Source organism: Pteronotus mesoamericanus, unplaced genomic scaffold (genome assembly GCF_021234165.1).
Source record: "Pteronotus mesoamericanus isolate MK-2021 breed Mesoamerican mustached bat unplaced genomic scaffold, CSHL_Meso_final contig_182, whole genome shotgun sequence".
Taxonomy (NCBI): Eukaryota; Metazoa; Chordata; class Mammalia; order Chiroptera; family Mormoopidae; genus Pteronotus; species Pteronotus mesoamericanus.
In genome coordinates, this window is record NW_026555078.1 from 27,449,877 (window position 1) to 27,475,076 (window position 25,200).

The 25,200-nt window shown below is 47.5% G+C and overlaps 1 protein-coding gene across 1 annotated transcript in view; it reads right to left on the reverse strand.

The window, feature by feature from the left end:
• Nucleotides 1–25,200, reverse strand: part of PRKCH (protein kinase C eta) — a 201,494-nt gene that overhangs the window by 58,941 nt on the left and 117,353 nt on the right. Inside the window, exons 6-10 of the mRNA XM_054567464.1 lie at nt 24,961–25,090; nt 22,690–22,817; nt 19,662–19,805; nt 19,301–19,474; nt 1,037–1,191 (exon numbers count right to left, since the gene is read on the reverse strand). Coding sequence (XP_054423439.1) covers nt 1,037–1,191; nt 19,301–19,474; nt 19,662–19,805; nt 22,690–22,817; nt 24,961–25,090 — 731 coding nt within the window. The remainder of the gene's footprint in view (nt 1–1,036; nt 1,192–19,300; nt 19,475–19,661; nt 19,806–22,689; nt 22,818–24,960; nt 25,091–25,200) is intronic.

The following is a 25,200-nucleotide window of genomic DNA, read 5'->3' on the forward strand; positions in this document are numbered from 1 at the left end:
GTCCCATATCTTTCTGACATCATCGGCCAGTCCTGCTACAATCTTTACTGGCCCCTCTCTTCTCTTTCTGTGTTGACTCTAGGGGTATTTAAGAGGATTCACTGTTGTTAAAGCTCTCTTACACTTTGATAATGACGTCAATTCTGCTGTGAGCTCACAAAGGACATAGCACTTGACACGGCTAATAAAGAACAAATTTCAATCAGGAAATTCTTTATGTCAACATGCATGCTTCTACTATAAGAGAGAGAATTTTTCTCAAAAGACAGCAACAATTGCATCTCAAGAGGAAATACAGAATATATATGACAACTAAGTTATAATGTGATTTAAAGAGTTGGAAGATAGCGGCAACAGGGAAAATAGAAAAATGTAAGAATAACAACTGTCTGACACACATGATTACATGATTACATTCCACCTTACCTAACCTTCTTCAGTCTGACCTAAGTTTCATCTGGTGTTCCTTGAGCTCACGCACTTTCAATGTACAGTGTGTTTTGAGCAAATGATTGTGTGTTGTGAAATGGAATAAAATAATATTTGGGAGGAGGCTCCAAATGAGAAATATCATCAAGCAGGACATTGCCCATCGAAGGTTCATGTCTCAGTCAAGACTGGTGAGCCGCCATTTTATCTGACTGTGATTCTTATTACAGCAATTTAGGGCAACAGTTACTGATACCTCTCTGTTTAGGTATGGATTTTAAAAATGGAATGAGTCATTTCCAACATTAAAATAGAAAAAAAGAGAGCAATAATGTATTGCTCTTAGCAAACCCCAGCTGAGCAAACTCATGCACAGTCTCTTCCCAGCCTCTCAGACCTGGTTTATGAATACCACACTGGGACAAGTTTTACTTTGCAGGCAAGGAAATCACTGCACTATTCATTTATTCTAATGGACACTCAAACCTTTGTGAGTTTAATTCCCAAAAGATTTCAATATCATGAGAAATGGAAGGCTGGATTAAGCCAGGAGAGTGAGCGAACAGGCTGTGAATTATGGGAGGAGTTACAAGCAACCAGAACTCACCTGTAGATGATGCCTTTCTCATGTAGGAACATGAGAGCCGAGATGATTTCTGCAGCATAGAAACGAGCTCGTGCTTCATCAAATCGACGAGACTTCTGAATGTGGAACATCAAGTCGCCCCCATTCACAAACTCCATCACAAAAAACAGACGATCCTGGAGACAAGCACAAGAAAGGATCCCAATCAACACTGGACGCCTTGGGCAGTAGTGTGGGGAAAAGAGGTTGTCAGATGGATCTACATCCTGACAGGTGGTCTGGGCGAAGCAGGATGGGTGGTGGGATTAGATCCCTGGGAGGAGGTAGGACCTGGGCCACCTCTACTTTTTACATTAAATAAAAAGTAGAGAAGGCATCAGAAGCCTTTGGTTCCAGTTCTAGCTCTGCACCTCAAATGCCATGTAACCTTGAACTTAATTTTTCTGGACCTTCAACATTGGTAAAGTGAGGACACTGATGCTATTTCTACCCAAATCATAGGATTTTATAAGCTGGAAGAGAGCAAAATCAGTTGAAAGGTCTTTTGCCTGGACCACTCAGGTTAATCATAGGAAGTAAGGGACATCTAACAGTGCCTTAGCCATCACACCTGAACAGAGAATAATCACAGAAAAAGGAAGATGCCTTGGATAAATCAGCCAAACAGTAGTCTAATGACAGTCTCAGAGGATCCCTAATGTTTGAAATCCCACTCAGCCCACCAGAAGATTTCCTGAGTCCGGAGTGGGAACGTAAAGACAAGAAGATCCCATCTCTACTCAAAGGAATTTTCAACCCAGCGGATGAAATGGGTTCTTTAAAAACTGATTGATGTTGCCCTGGCCAGCATGGCTCAGTTGGTTGATTATCATCCTGCAAGCCAAAAAGTTAACGGTTCAATCCCCAGTCAGGGCACATGTCTGGGTTCTAGGCTCTGTACTCCGCCTCGTCAGGGTGCACGCAGAAGGCAGAAGGCAACTGATCGCTGTTTCTCTCCCTTTCTTTCTCCCTCACTTCCCCTCTCTCTAAAACAAAATAAAATAATAGATGGGAAAAAATATCACTTTAAGACGTGATTGACACTGTGTACTAAGTACTGTGCAAATGGTGTGAATACAGTGCTGTGGAAATTAAGACTGCTCGGTGAAGTAAATGTTTAAGTCTCAATTAAAAAGTGATGCCTCCAAGATTGACAGTGCCCAACGCTTCGTTCCAGCAACCTCTAAGATTGATGGATTTGCTCCCTCCCTCCCACTAACACTTATGAGCCCCAGGTTAGCCAGGTGTTAAATTAGGTGGTGGGAACCCAGCTGAGTAAACAGGCATAAAACAGACACAGCCTCTACCTATATAGAGCATGGTGTGGGAGACACACATTACTGTAAAAAGAACATTCATATGAACAAGCTAATTTACAAATTCTGGTAATCCTGTGATGGAAACATGGAGGAAGCAATGAGATCTGGTCATCTGCTGGGGGCTAGAGGAGGTGTCTCTGAGCAAGTGGCCTGTAAGCTCAGGCCTGAAGGATGAGTGCAGTCAGGGCTGATGACTGGCCTTTGAGGTAGGAGGGAGAGTGAAATGTCATTTTGTAAGGAAATTGGTATTTTACCAACTCACCAAGGGTGTGTATACAAAGAGCCCATCTTTATCTGTGGTTTTACGTCCCACTAGCTTTGCTCTGAGTGTTACAGCTGAGCTGTAAACAAAGCCTGTGTGTGTTCTCGCTCATTGAGTCATCACTAGTTTAATCAGGCCCGTCCCTATCAAAAGACACCACAACTGACGACCTCTTAGTCCTCATTTTAAGACATTAGAAAGGAGCCCTGGCTGGTGTGGCTCAGTGGATGGAGTGCCGGCCTGTGAACCAAAGGGTCCCAGTCAGGGAACATGCCTGGGTTGCGGGCCAGGTCCCCAGTAGGGGACATGCGAGAGGCAACCATACAATGATGTTTCTCTTCTTCTCTTTCTCCTCTGCATCCCCTCTCTCTAAAAGTAAATAAATAAAATCTTTTTTTTTAGAAAAAAAGAAAGAAAAAAATCCCCTGTATCTATGAAATATCTTTCTCTGCCAAGAAGAAGCAAGAATTTAAGAGTGAGAGGGAGCAACAAGGTCCACGGCCACAAGAAAAACCAAAACCAAAACCAAAACCAAACAACAACAACTCTTAAGACTGGCTGAGCCAACAGAAAACTAAATATAGCAAGCTGTCTGACTACGCTAACAGCCTCCATCTGAGTGCGACAGACAAGTGGGGAGAAGCAGAGTTGGGTGGGACAAGCTTGGGTGAGCAATGGCGCTCCCTGTTTGTTATGGGAAGGACTCAGGCGGATTGAGCAGGTGAGCAGTGGGGTGGAGGGTAAGTATGCGGCTGAGAAGGTCTAAGAGCTGCATCCACACGGATGTTGTGTTCCTTTGGAGGGGGGCAGTGGGGCAGGGGATGGTTGCAAAGATGACCCAGGCAGTAAAGCCACCCTAAGCCAGCCCACAGGCAAGTAGGTCTGTCTTACGCAGTTTTGTTAACCAGTCTGTTCACTTTCTTCCTGCATGTGACTGGCACTCATGTGAATTCCACTGGCCTGAAACACCCGATTACTGGAATGGGGTCACTAGGTAAGTGGCTAGAATGGAAGTCAGCGTGCTTGCCTGGAGTTGCTAAGGCAGTGGGAATCAAAAAGATGAAGGTATGCCAAGGGAAATTTCATCCACTTCTCGTTCCCTCCCAAACATTCTCCTATCACAAGTTTGAAAAACCAGACCCTGGGCTTAACTCCACATCTGGGGAGAGGAAATACTGCCTTGTAATCCTGCTCATCCTCCTCTTTCTCAGGCTCCACCCCCAGCCCTGGACACAAATTCTCAGATAATGGGGGGCGGCGTGGGGGCGGGGGGAGGACTGTGCGCCTGTGACACACCGTGCAGAGGTCATACACTTTAGAACTGTGACAACACGGGTTTCTTTTCACTCAGTCTCACTTCCAACCTCCTGTCTGGAGCCACCTAGAACACTGTGTATGACTCACAGCCCTCAGGCTCCTCTGAACTCGAAGCAAGCAAGAACTAGAAACAAGTCAGCTGAGATATAATGTCTAACCAAAAGCAATGGTCCATCCTACCAAAGACCTAAAATAATGTCACAAGGGAGAAAAATAAAAACATGTTTACCACCTAGCCAAATGTTTCTGCTGTGTAGAAATGCTCTATTTACACACACTTGTCTTATTTAATATATCTGCCGCAGAGGTGGTTAAAATTTGCAATTATCCCGACATTTCTTTTGCAGAGAAGAGATAAATAACAAAAATCTCCAGCTTTTTGCAAAGAAGATCTACTCATCATGAAGTGGTGGCAATGGTGTTGAGTGAGGTGAGTAAGGGGCCATTATCAGAAATCAAATTTCATAAAACGTCCTCAGGGGAGGCTTCTAGAAAGTATGATAAACAGTAGTGGCTGCTGGCGGCTATGATGAGGAAGATTTTTTTTTCAGTTTAAAAAAAAGAAAGGTCATAAATGTGAATGATTTCAGTTAAGGCCAAAGATGCAGATACGTATAGAAAGAACAAAAAAATACATGGGCAGTGACTGCAGTTAGCTTTCCGTTATGGGATCTAGGATAACATTTAGTTCTTCTTTATTCTTTTTAGTATCTCTGAAGGTTTCTATGCTAAGTGTGAATTACTCTTATAATTAGAAACAGACCAAAATCACGTGGACTTCCTCCACATTTAAAAAATTTTCATCTGGAAGATGAAAAGTGGGAAACTGAAAAGGCACAATTTAGTTATTAGGCAGGGGGCAGAGGGAAACAGCTACGGAAAGAGGGGCCTTCAATCCCCTCCTGCCCACTGTTAGGGGCCCCTGTCTACCCGCTTCTCCCTCAGTGGCCTGTCTGATGCCTGAAGTTCCCAGGCCACCAGGCTTGTTGGAACGGCACCTAAAATGAGACTGAACTGGCTCTGGTTTTGCCCCAGGCCCCGTGGGGAGCGCAGGGTCTGGGTTCTGGCCTGTGGGCTAACTGAGGCTTTCAGAGATCTTCTCTGCTTCCTCTAAGGTAGGTTCTCAACAAGGAGGGATGTTTTCTAAGCACACACGGTGCCAGGCCCGGGTGGGGGCCAAGTGTTGTAAAATGAAGGAGATCCCACCCTTGTTCTCAGGAAGCTCGCAGGCGTGTGGAAAGAACGCACCGCCCACAGGGTGCTAAGGGCCGTGGAAGGGCACGGGGGTGTCTTGGGGATGCACAGCAGGGGCATCCGAACAGCCAGGAGTGGGTGGCATTTGGGGAAGGCTGCTAAGAGGAGCCAATTGTCCAGCTTGAAGGGTGAGGAAGCACAGTCAGGCTGGATGGGAATGAGGGATCAAGGTGAATGAACAGGTGAAGTGTCGGGGGTGAGGCAGGATGTAGTGACTGGAAAGGGAGCTGTCCCCAAGGGCTGAGGCCACTGAGTGTGGGGCATCCCTGGAACACAAACTGCTACCTTCATAATCGAGCACTGGTAGGAAAAAAGCAGGAGGTTAGTTCGGGTGCTTCCTTCCACCCCGCCCCCAGGTCTCCCACAACTGAGAACTGCAGGACTCAGTCCTATTAATACACACGGCTGGTCGCTACCATAATTACAGGCCCCGTGTCTGAGCTAAAACAGGTGGCAGCTACAGGGCTTGGCTTGAAAAAGGCTCCAGGAAGTGTTGGAACGTACCTACCTACCACATGTAATAAAACAACATCAGCTACAAAAACAAGCCATTCCAGCTAAGTGTTACTCCTCAGCACAAATTCCATCAACCTGAAGGAAGCCTTTCACGTGTAGCGACCGCCCTTTACAAAGCCGAGGCCTATATTTGAAGTGTTGAAGGGAGGCGGAAGACAGCCTCCACCTGCAACTGCACTGTGGATCTGTGCTGTTCCAGAACTGGTCTCACCGACTGCTTGACAAACACAGGTCACGCTTCACAAACTCAACTGTGAGGCGACGAGAAGCAGCGTTTCTGGGATCCCTGCATGTAGGAGGCAGGGCCGGATGGATTAAGGTTGTCATGAGTCACTTCTGGGGCAGGGAAGAGCTCCCAAATCCCACCCTGGGCAGCGATAGCAAAGACGGCTCCTTCTATACTGAAGTCTGTGTAGGTACCTAAGCCTCTGCGGACAGCCATTCCAGTATTGCCCAAGTCCGATTTCCTAGATTCTGAGCCTGAACGTCTGCCCAGCTTTCCCGAGGCCTCTGGCTGCTGCTCTAAGGCCAATTTTGCCCTAACCTGCAGTGGTAGAACCAAAGGTCCCAGAGACTAGCTTAACCTTAGTTCTGAAGATTAGTGGCCCAGCCCTTTGTCTGTCCCTCCTTCTCTTTTGTCCCTGATTCAACTAACCACAAGTGCAAATCATTAAGACAGGTGAAGAACACCTGGGGGAATAAAAGCAACTCAGAAATCCCTTTGTCCCACACCCTGCTGGTGTGAGTTACGGGAGGCCGGGGAGGCCAGGAGGCCCGGGAGCTGGTGCCTGGTTAATAATAGCATTCCTGTCATCACCTGCCCGGCTCCATTAACCCTCTGCAGCCTGGGCCCAGTCCGCCCCGGCCATCATCAGTCAGGACTGTTACTCCTCCAGGCCAAAGGGGGTAAAAATATCCGCCGACCGGTCAGCGGCTGTCGGTATGAGCAGTGTGCTTTCCCAAAGCCCCTCATAAGGACTGATGGGCAACTGCATGAAGAGAAGTTTCAAGACAGAACAGCTGGGCTGATGAAAGTGGCATGCTAAGATAGTACCTGCGACAAGATGGCACTGTCTCAGGAGGGCGATCGTGGAGTGAGCAGGAGCCAGGGATGAGCTCCCTTGGGTCACTGTGATGGCCACCTTGGGGGGTGTCTGTTCAGCTCACTGATCCTTTTCTCAGGGAACTGCCCCGGCACACACATGGGGGTAGGTGCTGGGCACCCTGTCAATGACTAGTTGGACCAGGCTGGGCTTCCCAGTCTCTTTCCCAGAAAATTGAAACTGAGATGTTTTCATTTAGGCAGGAAATGAGGAAACACGAGTTCAGTGGCTGAAGCCGCCATTGTGGTATGAGCGTGTGAAAGATCTGTGTCTATCAGAGTGGTGAAATCCTGACGAACAAATGGCCAGATGGGCAAGGGAGGAGAACAGAGGAGAAACAGGGAGCGAGGTAGAGACAAGAGCTCAGGGAAGAGCAGTGAGCAGGGAAGGAAAACCTGGGTTCCACGTGTCTTTCCCTGTCAGACCCCTGGAGGGACGCTGCCAGTGTCTGTCCTTGCGGTCCGCGACACATCCCCTTTGTCTCTGAGTCTTCGGTATCACTTCTCCTTTCACTGCATGACCCTGGTTAAGTTGCTTTCTTTTTCTTGCTACCAGGAGAATTTAAATGAAACACACACCAACTTTTAAAGGGCAGGAGGTTTCCTTATTTATAAACCTGGCATAATAACAAGGCTGACGAGAGGATTAAACCTGACGCAAAGTATCTCACACAGCATGAGGCCCAGGGAAGAATCTCAACAACAGGAGCTATTGTTATCATTACATCTCACAAGGGGACTAAAACTAACTCTAGGAGACCTTGTGTCCAGCGCCCAAGTCCTGGCGTTACCCAGAGGCAGCACAGCCTGGAGGGGAGGGCCTGGGCTCTGGGGCCGGATGCCTGAGCTGTGAAAGCAGCTCCTGCTGCGCTGTATTTCCTTTCTCTCTCAAAACTCTCATCTGCAAAATGGGGATAACAAGACGACTGAACTGACAGGTGTGTGAGGCTGGAACGACTTAAGCTGCGAGTTTCAGTCAGTGCCCGGAACACAGGGAGTGCTCAGCTCAGTAACCGTTAGCAACTATTGACATCACTCTCCTCATCATTTCTACTTCCACTGCCACTTGCCCCTGGGGCTCTGGGCTCACCAGAGCAGCTGCGACATCCTGGGCGGTGAGCTGCTAGATGTGGAGGCAGAGGTGGCACCTCGCTCAGCAGAGCTCTCAGATGGGCCGGTGAAGAGGAATAAAATGACAGCAGAAACGGCAGCTGCAGCAGCCCGCCGGCTCAGTGTGAGACAGGGGTCTCCAGGGTTCAAAGAGTCAGGAGGACACCTAGGCCAGAAGCTAGGGCGAAGGGACATTTTCTGATACCACGTGATCATGACCTTGACCTGGGGGATTTTTCTTTCTGAGAATAACTAAGCAAGGGGTTACAAAACTACACTTGATATAATCAAAATACGTTAACTAAAGTTTCAGTTCTGATAAGTTTTCTGATTTTCTAAGATGATAATTCAAATTCTCTACTTTAGGAGTTTATAATCATACTCATGATCATTGCAAAGCAAATGTGCTACCGCACAAGCTCATTATAGTGAGGTTTTTTGTAGTAGTTATTCTTCTCTTCTATAGTCGATTTGTTCTTAGCAATAGAATGAGAAAGATTTTTCTGTTTACAGCAAGACCCCATAGTCCCTACACTCTACAAATATAAATCTTATGTAAAGATGTATTACAGTGAAGATGCAGATTACCTTTTGAAAATAATTCTATGACTAGAAACAACATTCAAAGGTAACGACTGATTTAAGTATTGCTTTAAAGCAATGCTAAGCTGGGAGCCACTTATTTACCCAAAGTTTAAGAATTGCTTTGGAATTATTTCTAAATGAATCGACCCTGTATGGAAAGCTGCAGAGCGCTACTGGCTGCGCCTGCAGATGAGGGAAAGGGAGCCTCCGGCCCCAGCACTGCGCCTCATTTCTTAGAAGTGCCCCTTGCCTTATGATTTCTCTCTGAGGAAGTCAGCTGCAGGGGGAATAGGGAGTTCAAATCAACAGGAAACAGTTACTGACGTCAAAGAGGTCACAGTGGAAAAGCACCCTCATGAGGAAATCTGATTGCACCATGCCCGAACCAGAAACAACTTGAGTTTAACCGCATTAAGAACGATTACAAAGGCTTTAAGGAAGAAACAAGGAGAATCTAATGGCTTCCTTTAATTTTTTTTTCACTTGTTTTGGGCAGCCCAGAAGATCGCAGAAGTTAATTCAATCCGCCAGCAACCCGCCCCTGTCAAGCCCATGGGCATGATGCATCCTGTCTTAGCTCGGAGACTAGACTCTGGGAAGGAGAAATATGTCTCCAATATAATAAGCCCTTAGGTACTTGCATTTCAAACCTGAAGGAACACACAGCTCTCTTTTCAAAGACCAAGTGTTTTCCTTGTAAACTAGATGCACCATGGCCATCTCTTTTAATGAAACTAGACAAAGTGGTGTATATGCCAGACAAGGGAAACAGTAAGGCAATCTAACTTGCAGTTCAATACACTGTGAAGCATCTGGGGCAGGATGTTCTTAATGCATAAATAAGCAGTTAGCATATGATCAGGGGTCCTCCCTTCCCAGCAGAGCCCCTTTGATGTCCCTTGTCCACACGCTCCTTCCCCAGTATCATTGTGCTAAGCCACACCAGCTTTGTGCGCTTGCTCTTGTTTTTTTGGGAAAGACCTGAAAACTTTGATGGCAGAGCCCAGAGGCCACCCAGCACGGTGCCCAGACCCTGGTGAAGGCTAATAAACCCTTTGGATACTAACATGGCAGGTTGCGATTTTTTGTTTCCTGATCCAATTTAAACCAGTATGTTCAGGAAGCTGGAACAAACTGCCAAGATTAGTTTCATCCATATCCTGTATGTAACTAAAGTACAAATAAGTGAAGTACCATGCCTGTAGTTAAAAGAGATTGTGGAAAAGTTCAAGAAGAGAGGTGCATCTGCTTGATGCCACTTCAGTTCCCCTTGTTTATGAAGCTTTGGTATTTCTCTGTTTATAAAAGTAATTCTGTTTATAGTTCGAATGCATTGCTACCAACACATTTTTACACTGGTTGAAAAATGTTTTTTCAAGTTTTGATTATCACGAACAGGCACCCCTGCAAATTCAGGGTGAAGACGACGATTTTCATAAAATACCACTAATTCAGTGCCTTACCGGTGAAGCAGCAGTGTCAATATTAAATGCCAAAACCAGACCAGCTGCAGTATTTCAGTCGCTTTCTTTTAAACATACCCGATTTTAAATATATGCTCCCTGAGCTCATCTTTGCTCTCTACATGCCCCCAGGCGCTGCTAATTCTGCCTTATCACAGCAGGCTTCCCCTCCAGAACTCCTGGCCCCCTGCTGACCCCGCTCGCAGGACATGGGACCTGAGCACTTCTGCGGTCTCCTCCCGGCCCAGGGCCCCAGTCCCTGCAACTGCCACAGTGCTGCAGCCACCCGTAGCTGGCAGGGGCCCCCAGATAGGACCGTAGCTGTCTACGAACTCAGGAAACAAACAGACAATGCTTATATTTTATAAGGAAGATTTGACACGCTTTGCTTTGGCTTCTAAAAAGTAAAGTGATCTTCTAGCCCAGTTGATTTCTCATAGAACAGACCACCTGACATTCATGGAAGGCAGTGATTTTCAACTGGGTAGATTCTTCTGCCCAGAGATGCTTCTAATCCTACCGTGCACAGGACAACCCCCCCCCCCCGCCCCCGCCCCGTAACAAAGGATTATCCCACCCCAAATGTTACTAGTGAGCAAATGATATCACATTACACAAATGAGTGATTTTTATGATGATTATTTTGTGGGGTTTTGTGGGGGGTTTTTGGCTGGAAAGACTGAAAATTCACTAGCCATTTGTAGGCCGTTGATGAAGATCACAGTGGTGGGAATAGAGCTCTGAGCCAGGCAGAAGGGAACTTCCTCCTTCACATCTGTCCTGAAGCCCGAGTAAGGGGGGACAGGTCAAGCTAAGGAACAGGCCTCAATTCTACAGGCTTCAGAAGAGAACCTTAACCAGTCTCTGGGCCAGTCCCCGTTTATTGCTTCCTTACTTTGTTGATTGTGTCTAATTCAAATGAACCGCCTTTCACCACCAGCTTTGAAGGTCTGGGCTCATTCCCATACCATGAGGAGACGGTGGCTCAGAGCTCCCTAGGAGCGAGGGGTGAGGATACGGAAGGAAAACCTGGACCAGATGTGGTCCAGAGCCCAGAAAGAGAAAACCAGATTCTGGGGTGGGGGGCAGGGGGCCGGGGGGAGGAGTTTTGCTAGAACAACTTCCTTTTGTTTTGGTTGGGAATTGTATGTGACATCATTTTAATGTTGAAAATATCATAGACCACACAGCATAAGAATGGAATTACGAGACTCTGGGAAGAGTCCCAAGACTCCCTTCATAACACCTGAGCAATAAATCATTACAGGCTGTCCTAAAGAAGTGGGTAGGAGTGAGCAATCAATACAGTGTGCTCTTTTGCTCACAAATACACTAAAAGTTGGACAACTCCCACAGAAAGGAAACAGGAACTCCCTGGGTGGTCCTGAAGGGAAGACAGGGCAGACCAAAGCCCTCTAGCAGAGTGGGGAGGGTCTGTCTGCAAGGTATTAGCTGACAACAGAAGCAGGAAGAACAGAGTCAGCTTTGACTGCACAAGGGTTAATGTGTGTGTGGGGGGGGGGGGGGCGGGAAGTGGGGGGGGGGGGGGGGTTGTGTGCAGCCTCGTCCAGGGGCGGTCAGTGCAGAGGCCAGTCAACCCAGCAGGACAAGAACACTGGACAGACAGCACCAGTGGGCCAGGGAAGCAGGCTGGGCTGCTGCCCTTTCCCGTGACTTCTGCTTTGGGCTTGCCAAGCCCAACAGTGCCAGGGAACTCATCCCCAAGCAGAGGCAGTGCTGACAGCTTGGGCGTCCTCCCAATAATCTCCATCAGGTTCCAAATTCCCTGCGCCCCCTGGAAAAGAGTGTGCTTGATATGCAAATACATCTTTAAGACAAGCCCCTTCTAAGCAGATGGCTGCTCTGAGCCTGCCCTAAATAGCAATCCCTGGACTGCTATGGCGACCAGCTACATGACGAACAGCCTGTTCAGGCCCATGAGTGCCCAGAACACTGGTGCCATCGGGGCAGGGCCTGCACTGTGTCCTATTCACTGCTGCATCCTCAGGGCTTGGACGGAGCCCCGTGCCTTGAAGGCACTCAGAGCACATTTGTTGACACTAAGGACACCTTGGGTCCTCATATCTGTGGGTGATTCTCTGTTCTTCCAAGTGGGCTAAGTTTATGCTGCCTGGGATGGCTGATTCTGTCACGAGAGGCCCTGAGAAGTACTGGGGCCCAGAAGAGACGGGCGCAGCGGGGCTTCTACTAGAAATGAAGTAATTACGGAAAACGCAAGTATTTCCAAACTAGAATATACTATGGTCTGTGGTTTCCACCAGAACAGCCAGCTTTTTGACGCTGCACGATTCTGCTTTCTGGGTTGGGGGGTGCCCACCGCAGCCGCTTATAGGTGTGGCTACAGGCCCTTGCCCAAAGGTCCCAGTCAGTTAAGGCAGGGATCAACCCAACATCCTAGTGACACACTTCAGGCCACCCCACAATGGTGCTTAAAGCTCAGATGCTCGTTGGTTTGTTAGTCTCACAGCCCCTCTGATGAAAGACTGGCACACGGGGAAGGCTGTCCCCCAGAGCCCCATGTTCATATCAACATTTCCACTTCTATACGATGACTGCCTTTGCTCCATGCTTTCTACTGTCCCCTGCTGCTCCACGTGGAGTGGCTTCCCTTCGCATCTAGACTGAGGATTAGGAGAACTGTTTCTTTCACTAGCACTCAGTCAGTGTGATGCTGGAATGATGGACTCTCACTCAACTATTTGGCAGCAAGCCCATTGCATTTTTATTCCAGGAGCTCACCCTGGCACTTCAAGCCCAGTGCTTCAATACAGGGCCCCATGGAGGCCAGAATCCCTATGGTTTGGCAGTCCCCTGTTATGGTCACAGCAAACCATGGCCAAGACTCCCCCGCATGGAGCTTCATCAGTCATGGGAATCACGGGCCAGGTCTGACCCTGGCAAGTCCAGGACATGTCAGCAGAGATTACACACAGCCCATGAACCATCTCACCAAACGGGGTGGCGGGTCTATGCAATTCCTAGGTCATCAGTAATGACTGTGGTGAGTGACAGCAAGGCCAGTTACAACAGAATAACCTCAGACTGAAGCAACCATGCCAACCTTTTCAAACCTTTTTGTCACACTGAGTATCCTGGCAGCCCTAGCTGAACAGAGGGCCAAAGAACAGCACGCACCTCAGCTTCTCTTACTCCTGACTCATTTTCAGGCCCTGTTTACCCACAGAATGTTGTAAAGCCTGGGAGCCCAAGAGGACAAGGCAGAGGTCCCAAATAACCCCCTAGAAACCCAGGGAGTTGGCCTGTGTGCATTTCATCCCCAGATGGAACACTATTAATAGTTGGGAACATGCCCAACTGGGAAACACCATGTTCTGGCTCATTTTCTATTTCCATCTGAGCCAAAGGCAAACTACAACAGATGACCCGTAAGTGGACCAAATCGTGTCTGTGGCAGTCATTGCTCAGGGAAAAGAGGACACCTAGTTCCCAACACATAAGAGAAAATATCCTTAGGTATTTCATTAAAGGCCACAAAAACTATATATATATCTAGTGAAAACTACCTTGATTCCTGCCTAATGTGACTATTGCCTATTCTTAGGTGCACACATGCCATACAGAGCACATTTCTATTTGTGGTGTAATGGGCACGGCATAGATTATTGAGCTGGACGTCCTGGTTTGGGCCCACGGTCTGATTCTTGCTTGCTGTGCGACCTGGGGCGAGTTATTTCACTCCTCTAGGCCTTAGTTTCCAGATCTTTAAAATGAGAATAATAGTATCTATACCTCCCTGGATTGTTTTGGGTATTAAGTTAAATATTTCATTCGACAGATATGAAATAAATTATGAAATCCCAAAATGTGCCCTTTTATAGACATTGGTAATGAATATAAGCATCTAAAACATACACTAGGGTCTCAAAGAAGAGCAGCTGCTGTGATCTCATTCGTCACCCAGAGGTTCTGCCAAGCCCAGGCCAGGGAGGCTCTATGTATCGACCGACTCTCCTACGGCCTTGACCAAGGCCTCTTCAGAACCCCCTGCCCCGTGGAAGGAAAAGTCTTCCAGCTTTTTCAGCTGCATTCGGCTTCTCCTCACCTAACCCATGCGGCAGGGCCTCTTCCCCTTATCAGCGATGTCCTTGTGACTCCGAGCACAAGGGGTCATGCTGCTCCGGGAGCAGGGCACGCCGTCTCGTCCCCCCCAGGCCAGCCGCTGGCAGCAGCTCAGCAGACAAATGGGTCTGTCTGGCTGCCGCTGCCACATGCTTACTGAACACTCAGGGAAGAAAAGGAGCTGGAGGGGCTGGAATGCTCAGGGCCACACAGGGCCTGCAGGGCTGCGGGGCATGCAGCCAGGCCGAGGGTCACGTTCTGGAGGTCTTTCTGCCAAAAGGTCCCTGATGGAAGAACATCGGATTGAAGAGGAGGCACTTACCTGGAAACAAATCAAAGGCAGGTAGCCTTCCTAAAGACAAACGGGAGTAGGAACCCAGAGCTCTCGTACCAAAGGTCGCAGTGTGGCCACCTGTCGGATAAAATTCTGGAAGATCCACGCCAGGGCCACAGGACTATTTTGCATCTATTTTGTTTGTCTGTCTTCTATACACACATACACACCTTTGCTATGATGTAATATAACAATAACCGAGAAAATAATACAGAGAAAAGAATGTTTTCATAACATATTCTAAGTATGATTTCAGTAGACTGAGGTCGTTTTGCACAAGCACTGTAAATGGACAGCATCTAATTCACGGGATTTCTGGATGCCCTGACCTCCAGGGGTAGCATTTCTGCTTTGTTGAGTGACTCTTGAGGAGGGGCTTCTTAGGGAAAACAATGCCCCTGCCGGGAACTCTGGGCACCTCACTTTGTGGACAACTCTTGCAGGCTGACACCCCACGACACCTGTCAGTCAGTAGCCCAGGTGTCCTGAGGAAAGAATGAACAGGTAGAGGACCAGGGGGCCGGTGAGAACACTGGGCTTCCCTCCCTGGACAGGGAGGGTCGGGGAATTTGTGCCGGCCCGCCGGCCCCGACCCCCCCACTGCGGGCGGGCGGGCAGGAAGTCGTAAGCTTGAACCTGAGCATTCCCAGAACAACAAGGCTCCACTGCAGCTCACCAAGGCAGCCCCGCGCAGGAGAGGCAGTGCTCGGGCGGGCACAGCATGTGGCATATTTTCTAAATGGAAACCTTTGCTTCAATAAACTGGGTCTCTGAACAAAGACTGAAGCATCTGACCAATATTTACTCTGCCACTCCCCTTCCTGCTGCTGCCGGAGCCTTTGTTCTTCCCTCTGGGCACCGGGCAGAGGGCGGGCAGAGGGCGGCAGGAGAGCCAGAATGGAAGCCCCTGGGGGCGGGGGTGGGAGGACCCAGACTCCAGGCCTTCAACGCCAGGGGGCCCAGCCGCTGGCGCAGCGGTCCCTGATTAAGATGAAAGGAGTGTGAAGGGAACGCAACCTGAAAGAGTGGGGAAGGCTGGCGTTCACGAGGCCTGCGCCCCTGGCTAGCCCTCCGTGGCTTCATAACACCCCCCTCCTCTCAAACCCATTGCGAAAGAAATGTAACCACATTACCAAAATCGGTAAATGGAAAAAGACAAAAGACATCACCCATAATTTCACTACCTCCATACAGTCCCTGGTAGTTTAATCGCATAATTTCCTTTCGGTCTTTTTTTGGAGATGTCACCAGTTCACAGATGCCGGTACAGACCCGTAATCATCACTAACTCCGTGTTACTTCCTGGGCTCTAACCTCCTCATTCTACCATTTACTACATTGAATTTTGGGCAAGAGACTCATCAGCTCGGTGCTTCGCTTTATCACTCAGCAAAGTGAAGGTGACAACTGTACCTGTCTTTTAGGGCTGTTGTAAGAACTGCATGCTATAAATAAGGCATGTTAGGTGTTTACAGCAGTGTCTGACACGTCATCTTCTAACTGCTTAACATTCGATGATCTCTTTCCTGGCTGAAAAGTCTTCATCCAATACTACATTATTTAAGTAAACTTCTATTGCTAAATGCTGAAGTTGTTTCCAGTATTTTCCCATTATAAACAATACACTGAAAATTAAACCTCCTCATGCGTAACGCTAATTTTATATTCCTTATGCTGTTTTCTTAGGCTAGATTATTAAAAATAAAATCAACAGATCCAGAAGTGTAAACATTTTGATGAGTCCTGATTCAGATTATCAAGTTACTCACAAACCATTAGGATTTACAATGCTATCAGGATGCCAATTAATGATATACTTGCAAGTAACAGGGACTATTAAGCAAAAATCAGGGGCAATAACTTATGGGCTCACCATCCTATGTAGCAAACCGAATAAATAATAGACAAAATTGGCTTATTTATTGTTTTTTCCCCAAGAACAAAATTCCTACTTTTGGGGGTGTTTGCTATACCCTCCAGTGCGGGGTCTGTGCTGGCCGCTGGGGAAACCCCAGGACATTTTTCTTCAGTTTGGGAAGGAGGAGGGCCGCTGCCACGAGGAGCCCACTCCTTTTGAAGAGTGTGGCCCGTGCACACAGCACTTCCCTATCCTCTCCTGCAGCCCTCACCGCAACCCTGCTTTCGTTTTAATTAACCATGAGGTTAACTGTAAGGTTCAAAGGAATCTTAAGGTGGGTCAAGCCATTTGGACAGAGGAAAACAAAGTTGGAAGACCTCAGGTCTTCCATTTCCAACAGCAGTGCGGCAGGCTGGAGGGCGGCCAGGGCAGACCCAAGGAGCTTAAGCAGGCGTTGAATGAATGACCTAAATGTGGTGCAGGAGGACACGGGATCGCTGGGGCCGGTCCGAGCATGCAGCCTGGGCTCCCGAGTCAGCCTGACCCGGAGCGAACCGTGTCTCCACCACATGCAGCCTAAGGGAACCTCAGCAAGTTAGTTTTCCCCTTTCTGGGCCTCAGAGGCACTCATTCCACAGGGCCAGACAGGAGACGAGAGCTGTGTCTACAGGGTCTTCACAATGAAACAAGACTTGGCGGGCCGCTGGGGAGTGACTCCAACACCTCACTTCTACATCCTTCCAGCGGGGACTGTGACAGCTCAGCATTGCACACACTGGTTACCATCTCACTTCAGAGGCCGGGCCTGCCACACTGGGCAGCTGAAAAGTCATAATCTACCTGCTGTGATTTCTCACAGTAACGAACACATTCTGTTCTTTATAGTCAGTTTTTCCACAGCAAATGGGGATAGTCACTGAGGATTTCCGACAGATGGACAGTCACACAGCAAGCAAATGCCACGTGTATTATGGAGTCTGATACCTTGCAAACCTGAGAAGCTGGAAACTATAGCAAAATGAAAATTGTCTGTCTCTGTCTCAGCATGACAAAGACTCACTTGATTCTTTTAAGTTGGTTCCCGCCAGTTCATCACCTGGTCTTAGGGCAGTGGAAAATTCCCTTTATCCTTTGCCTGGGAGACATCTAGTACAAAACACAAATTCTAAAACCTAATGTTAGTTTCCACCCCTGGAGAAATAAAAATCACCTTGCAGTAACGACTGCCACCTTGTGGTCACACATGATATTGCCACTAGGAAAAAGATCCCCAATGCTAATGAAGGCTTAACCTGATGAACACTGGAAATCCCATGTGGCCACTAATATTTTGGTATGTTGTATAATTTATACTTTCCTAGAAAATTCTGCATTGCATACATCACTTCCATGGGGCTCCTACTCTGTTCCAAGTCGATTTCTTTTTCTACTTTACCATAACAAAAGCCAATGGTTGGTGACACCTCTGACTGCTCCTATAGAATCATGGGGACTCCCTGGAGTTGGGTATGAGACACTTCTTTAATTATTCACTCAAGTGGCTTGAAAGAACAGCCACTGCATGACTAGACGAGGTTCACTAAATGCCTGTCCACTGTCTGACTCAAAGGTTATCAGCTGATTAAGATCATCTAATCTAATGTCATAGGCAACCACTGCTCTTTGGCTCAGGCCGTGGAAAGGTGACCTGAGTCATAGCTGCCCTGTCATTTGCAGATTCGTGGTACTTGCAGAAGGCTTGAGTCTGAAATGCAGGCAGGCGACCAGTATCACCCACCCAACGGTACCACCCTTCTCCCCAAGGGTGCTTCACGCCTGAGCTGCCACCCACTTGTCTCGGAGAAATCAACTGGCTGAGGGGGTGAGGATGGGAAAGAGCTTTCTGCAGGCAAAGTGCAGAGCACAGGAAATAGTTTTTGGGGACATTCTGGGTGGCGGTGGAGGACGGCAGAACTGGAATTCCACGGGAACATGGACCCCAGACGTGAGAACAGAGAACCAGGGGTAAGGCGACAGGGGCAGCATGCGGTCCAGGGCATCTGGAGGAGCCACAGACCATGAGGTGAGGAGGGTATGGTTTCAAGGAGCCTGGGCCATGAGGAGGAAGGAAGGAGTGCAGGGGGAACGTGGCCTAAGAAGCTATTAGCTGACACCCCAGCTCCTTCCATTATGCTCGGACAGCGTGGGAGTGCACACCGCATACCCTCCTTAACATATCCTCCCAGCTCCCAGCTCCCAGCTTCCAGGCTTCCCTGCCCTACCCATGCTCCAGGCTGCGCACATGTGTCCCTTACAACAAGGGTTTGAACACAGGTGAGCCTTAAACATCTGCTAATGCTTTGCCTCACGCACAGTCAGAGAAATGCAAATTAGAACCCTGGGGAAACCAGACTCCTCACCCCGTACTAAAGTTTGAAAAAGTTTGTATTAAAGAACTAAACTCATCCTTTCCATTTATTGTAAAACCACTATTGGTCAGGTATTCTGTTCACTGCAGCCAAAAGCATTCCTAACTGCACACCTTCAGAGGTAGACAGATGTGAATCCCAGGATCAGTCCACAGAATAAAGGCGAGGGTCCCTAATTAAGATCAAGAGCAATACCTTGGGACATGACAGATCAAGGTGCCCTCTATGGGACTACCCTGGTCTGAACTCTTGTTAAGCATTTGAGGAGCGGAGCCAAGGTCCAACTCACCGAGATAAGCAGCCCGTGACATTTACTCTACTCTTAGACTTACGTAACCTGCTAGAGAAGACTTACCTGTAAAGACCTTTACAATCTTAGGACACACAACCCTCAAGGTGATCCTTCTTCAGGACACTGTAATGGAGAGTGGTTCGTTCACTGGTTTCCACCTTCTCCCACAGGTCATCAGAAGTCAATGAGCACCTTCATATGGCCCTACCATGGGAGCTCGTCCCTCAGAAGTTTCTGATATTCTACTTGATGAAATCTTTGACATCTTATTGCCTCAACTCTAAGAAAGGAGGCCATGGAGGCAGTAAATGCGACTCATACTTACAGGAGTCTGAAAGCAGCAGAACAACTGAGTGAGGAAGGGGTGGTTGCGGGCCAAGGACAGGATCCTCTTCTCTGTCATGGTGCACTCGACATCATCGTCCTGCAGGATCACATCCTTCTTCAGCACCTTTACAGCATAGAGGTCTCCTGTTTCTTTTGTTCTTGCAAGCATCACCTATGGCAAAGAGGTAGGACGGAGCATGCGTGTGAAAACTCTTGCAGTTCTTAGGGTGTGGGCACACACAGGGCAGAAAGGGAAATACATGTGGCAAATGGGAGTGTGTACACATACACCTCCCCCCCCCAAACAACATACACGTAACATGCTTACTTTAACCCAGATAGTGAAAGCCAAGACTCACCTTCCCAAAGCTCCCCTTCCCCAACACTCGGATGAACTCGAAGTTGTCGATACCAAGTCGGTTGGAAGAATTAACCCCGACCCCATTTCCTTCTTTGGTGCTGTCCTTTCCCTGTCGTCTTAAGGTCGATCTGGAAACGAGCTTCTGTGAAGAAGAGAAGGAATGCATCGAGTCAGAACTCACCATGTGGGCATGAAGCATTTACAGGTGGAGAAGACCTTACTTGCAGCCTCCACACTCAACACAGCATATTAGGTGAGATCAATTCAGCTTGACACGTGATCAGGTTCTGCTACTCAAAACTACCTCAACATGAGCTCCTGATCTGTGCTTACTGTATTTGGGAAAGAATTATTTAAAAATATGCCTAAGCCACAGAGTTTCAGTTTATGCTCGAGTGGGCATGTATAGAAACACAAATGCCTTAGTCTGGTCCCTCTGGTTTCTTGCAGTAGATTTTCTACAGGGTGGCCAGGGTCCAAGAGCGCCACCTGGTGTCCACTTCCTACAAAGAGAGGTTTTTAACAACTGCCCAGGTTCAATGATGGACTCCATACTAGAACTTGAATGAATGAAGCAACATTATTTATACAATATTTTTAATTATATAAGAAAAATAAAAGTCAATTTAAAACCTTGGACAATGAACAGAAGTATCAAGGATAAAATTTAAAATACCTATAATCTCGCCAGCCCTCTCAAAAACAAAAATATAAAAACAATTACACATACATACACACATCTTCACTCTTGATTTATTTAAAACATAATAAGATAATTTTATAATACATTCTTATTCAACATGTAACATTTTATCTTTAAATACCCTCCAAGAACATGAGTTTTAAAGGCTGTCCAATATTCCATTTTGTGGATATATCACAATTTCCTCACTAATTCCCCTGTTATCATAAATATTGGTTATCTCCCATTTTTCACTAGTATAAATAACACCACAGTGAACATACTTGCATTTGAATCTTCCGAAACAGGTGATTAGGAGCAGGTACGGCCTCCCTGGGATCAGATCAGAGCTCTGCAACCTAACCCGGTGACCTACCCATCCTCTCTGTGCCTCAGTTTTCTCTTCTAACAAAGGGGATGTTATAGCACCTACTTATGCATTTATATGTATAAATGCATATAAAGTACTTAGATTGATGTCTGGCACATTCAATAAATGTAAGTATGGTGGTTGTCATCATCATCATCGTCATCATCAAAATATGTTCTCTTAAGGTACTTTTCTGGAAATGGAATTCTTTAAGCCGAAGCATTAATTCGGAAGACTTTTGATACACAGTCAACTTGCCCTCTAGAAAGGCTGACCCCCTACACAGCGAGTGTTCCAGTCTCACCACACCGAAGCAGAGCTATGGGCTCCGCAGTAGGCTCCCCTGCCCCAGCCCAGTGGCACAGGCCCAGCTCGGTGAGGGCACCCCCAAAGGCCCGGAGATTTGTAGCCACCCACCTAGGGACATGTATAATGCAAGCTACCACTAGACAACAGATGAGGAGTCTGACATCCTGGACTTTCTGACCCATTTAGATTTTTTAGAAAGCTAATCTGGGGCACCTTCTAAACAATGCTTGCAATCAACAACTGCGCCAAAGGCCAAAACCACAAAGATTTTAACTACTCAACCCATAAAACAATGGTAGCAAGATATAAAATCAATCATCTAAAAAATCCAATTGTTTTAATCGCTTCTCTTTCTGATCTCTGATCACAAATTTTTCAAAGACTGAAAAATTTTGCCAGCTTGAATTTTACTTCCTCCACTTTAATACTTCCCGTGGCTGGGGTAGCAGAAAGCTCTAAGCCAGTGTTTCTCAATCTTTTTTTTTTTTTAACCCATTCTTCTCCTTTGATAGACTTAAGGTTCTCTCTTTTTAATGATGCACTGTCAAGCAACAGGTAACTCTGATTTCCCCATTATTAAATATAATAGGAAAGATACTTGGTGACATATGACAACGCGGCATTGCCTATTCCTAGAGGCTGTGCCACAAGGTCTATCTTATGCCCGTTATTTGAGAAGCCCTGATTTGAGCTGAAATCCAGGAATAGTTGTCCTGTCCATTAGAAACCCCTCTCATGTATTCGCATCCTGCCTGTCTATCCACAAGACAGGCAGATTTTGATGGACTTTGCCCATGCCTCTCTGAAATATCAAGAAATAGAATGTTCACCAAGTATCCTTCAGTAAAAAGGAAATGGGGTGGTTAGCTGACGTGTTCTGGAAAACCAAGAACCTGATAGTGACTGGGCTTCCTTTCCTAAGTACCCAGACACATGTAACAGATAAGTCTAGAATTTTCCTGAACTGGCTCTCATCCTCCACCTTGCAGAAATCACAGCTGTAGCCATGGCTCCTCCCCAGGTCTCTGCAGACCCTGGCCAGGAAGCAGCAATAGGCCATGGGCCTGGAAAGTGGCCAAGGCTCAAATGGACAACAGCAGGTGGAGGTCTCTCAGGGCGGTGGCAAGACAAAGCATGTCCAGGGCAACTGACACAACGCCGCCCACTCCCGGGAGCTGAGAGGAAGGAACTCCTGTCTGTCACTGAACTAGAGAGATAAATTTGTAGCCCATAATCCTAAACTGGAGAACTGCTGGATCCCAGGGCTGTAGAGAACCTCAGACGGCTTTAAGTTCAACCCCTTGAGAGGAGGAAGCTGAGGCCCATTGTTACGGGTCAACTGCCCTGTGGGGCCCAGCCAAGGGCATAGCCCAGGCCCCTGAATTCCAAGCTTTTTACCAGACCACGCTGACAGGAAGCTGATCTAAAAACAATCCTTCCTCTGCTTCTTGATGTATCTGCATGATCATTATTTTTTGTCACATAATTGTATGTAGACTCTGATTCAAGGAACCAAATGCTCTTTAAAAATGCAATAAACCTGTTTATTGTGTTTGCTGAGATTAGGAACTTTGATTATGCCATGTGTTCTCATTTGGGCTTACCACATCTGAACAACTTCAAAATTACAGCATGTAGGGGGGGGGGGGGGAAGCTGAGGCTCACCGAGGTGGGAGAAATATTTCCAGGTTGGAGGCCCATCCCAGCCAGAGTCTTGGCCAGCTCCACTGCATTCACCCCACAGTTAGGGGCCACGTTCGCCTGACACCGAATGTGCACGTTCATTTTACACACTGCAGGGAAGAGAAGAGGATCCACATTAAGGGGGCCCAGTCGACGTGCACAGCAAAAGAGAACTCTAATAACCAGCAAGACAGTGACAGGGGGACTGGACAGGCTGAACAGTGCCACCTTCTCATCAAATTAATCTTATACTCAGAACAGTCCCTGACATTTTTATCTATTTCTGTTTTGTGCAGAAGCAGAAAGCCTGGCATACTGAAGAATAATGAATTTCAAATATGCTTTTCCCCCACCATGACTTGAAAGACATTCATCTAAATAAATCATGTGTAACAGTTACTGCCGATCTAAAGGCATGATTCAACAGAGAGACGAAAACGTTCATCAGAGCAAAGGTTCAGTCAATCGAATAGTAAGGAATCAAGCCAACTGACTTTTGCTTTTCCTTCTCTCACTCAAAAGTAGCAGCCTATAGACCTCATGCAGATCGCTGTTCAAACAGGATGGCAATGGTGTTTCTGAGAGAAAAACCTCCAAGTGAAGCTTTCTTTCTGAGTATTGTTGTGGTCAGAACCTGCACAGCCCAGAGCACAGCATCCTGTGGGGCTGTGGTTCTCAGCACTTGCTGCCTGTGGTTCTGACTTCTTCACAGGAGGTGGGGAGCGAGGTTTCTAAAGGTCACGGTAAATGGCGGTTGGAAGAGGAGAGAAGCAAGCTGAACTCCCATGCACAGGAAACTGACTTGGGAAGATGAAGGACCCAAAGTTTAATCAGCAGAAAGTTCTGATGCAATGCCTTCACAGAGCCTGCCACGGGGAGGAAGGACTGAAGCGGCAGGGGCCCACTCCCATCTGGGAGGGTCGCCACTTCTTCAGAAGCAGGCACACACTCGGGGTTGGTGGGACCTGAGTTTATATAATTTCGGGTGCCCTCTTTAAGACAAAAGATCTCCAGTCAAGCAGAATGCCCTGGAAGGTGCCCTGGCAAAGGAGGGGCCCTGAGGCCAAAGTGTCATTAACTTATAGGAAATACCACCTTTCTTTCGGGAAAGCTGGTATGGAGACACACACGCCTGCTGTGGCATTTCTAAAGAAGCATGTGACAATAAAAGCAAAACTTAGAAAAACTGGACCACTGTAGGTATGCTACCCACAGGGCCACCAGGGACAAGGACAGTGCAGGTGAGCCCCACGTAGGGCTCTGGGCGTCAGCAACAACTATACAAGAGCCGACAGTGACTTTGATGTTGGAGACCCGCACCCAGGTAAGCCTGCCTAGCTCACATTCAGGCAGTGCCGAAACCAGAGCTATCCATAAACTGATCATTTTGATTATATGAAAAAAGAACTAGGTGGTGTTCTGGAGAGAGAAAAAAATTTGCCCTCTTTAAAACAAGTGACTGGTCCTTTTTTGTTGACAGAAGCAGGCTTGGTAAGTCCAGGCAGTCAATGGAAGTTGTCCAGACGCCAATCCTGCCTCCCCGGTGACGAGGCCTTCTGGATGAAATGCACATGTGTTTCCCCAGTGCACCCCATGACAGCCAGCCGTTACAGCAGCACTCAACAGGAGGGGAGGGGAGGCCAAGCGCTCCCCGCCTCCTAACAGGGCAGACCCTCCGCTGAGGCTTCAAACATGGGTTCAGGCACAGTGAGTGAAGCTTCGGTGTCCTTCCTTCCACCCACCCTCTGTCTCTAGCCCGGGACACATTCCTTGAGCAGACCAGGGCAGCTCGACCAGTTACGCTTCCACAACCCAGCTCCTGCTTATCTCTGGTGAGGTCATCAGACCTCCTCTCAGGCCGGTTCTTACTCAACACCCAAGCGTCTCTTTTGACCATCTCACTTCCCACCCTCTTCCATTTCTGACCAAGATTCCATTTTTTTCCTCTTTCAAATACCTATTAAAACACACTAGGACGAGTCTATACTTAGCACTAAATGCATGGTAGCCAGCTAGCTAGAACATTGAGTTTAACAACTGATTTAATATTCTATGGTTAGGGAAACTATGAATTCAATGTAGCTCTCTTTCCATGCCTGACAAAGGGCACATAAATAGAGAACTACTAAGATGTTAATTTACAAAGTATCTAACACCATTGTCCTAGGTCAGGTTCTGAACCTATAGAATTCCAAAAGCTAGCATCCTGGTGGACTCATGAAAACGTGGGCATCTGGCACCCCAGTAACTCACTTTTACACTGAAGTCCTTGTCGCATTATCCCCCACAGCAGGGAGCCACAGTGATCACAGAATGTTGGCACTTTGTAGTTGTGGATGCTGAACTTGTGTGGGATATTGATCCCGAACCTCTGTTCAGCAAGCTATGAAAAAGAAACAGGGGGACAAGAGCTGAAGTTCCACATCAACATCGTTTGTAAAAACTGTAACAGGAGCCCACCAAACGCAGAGTGTAACTATGACACCGAAGCTG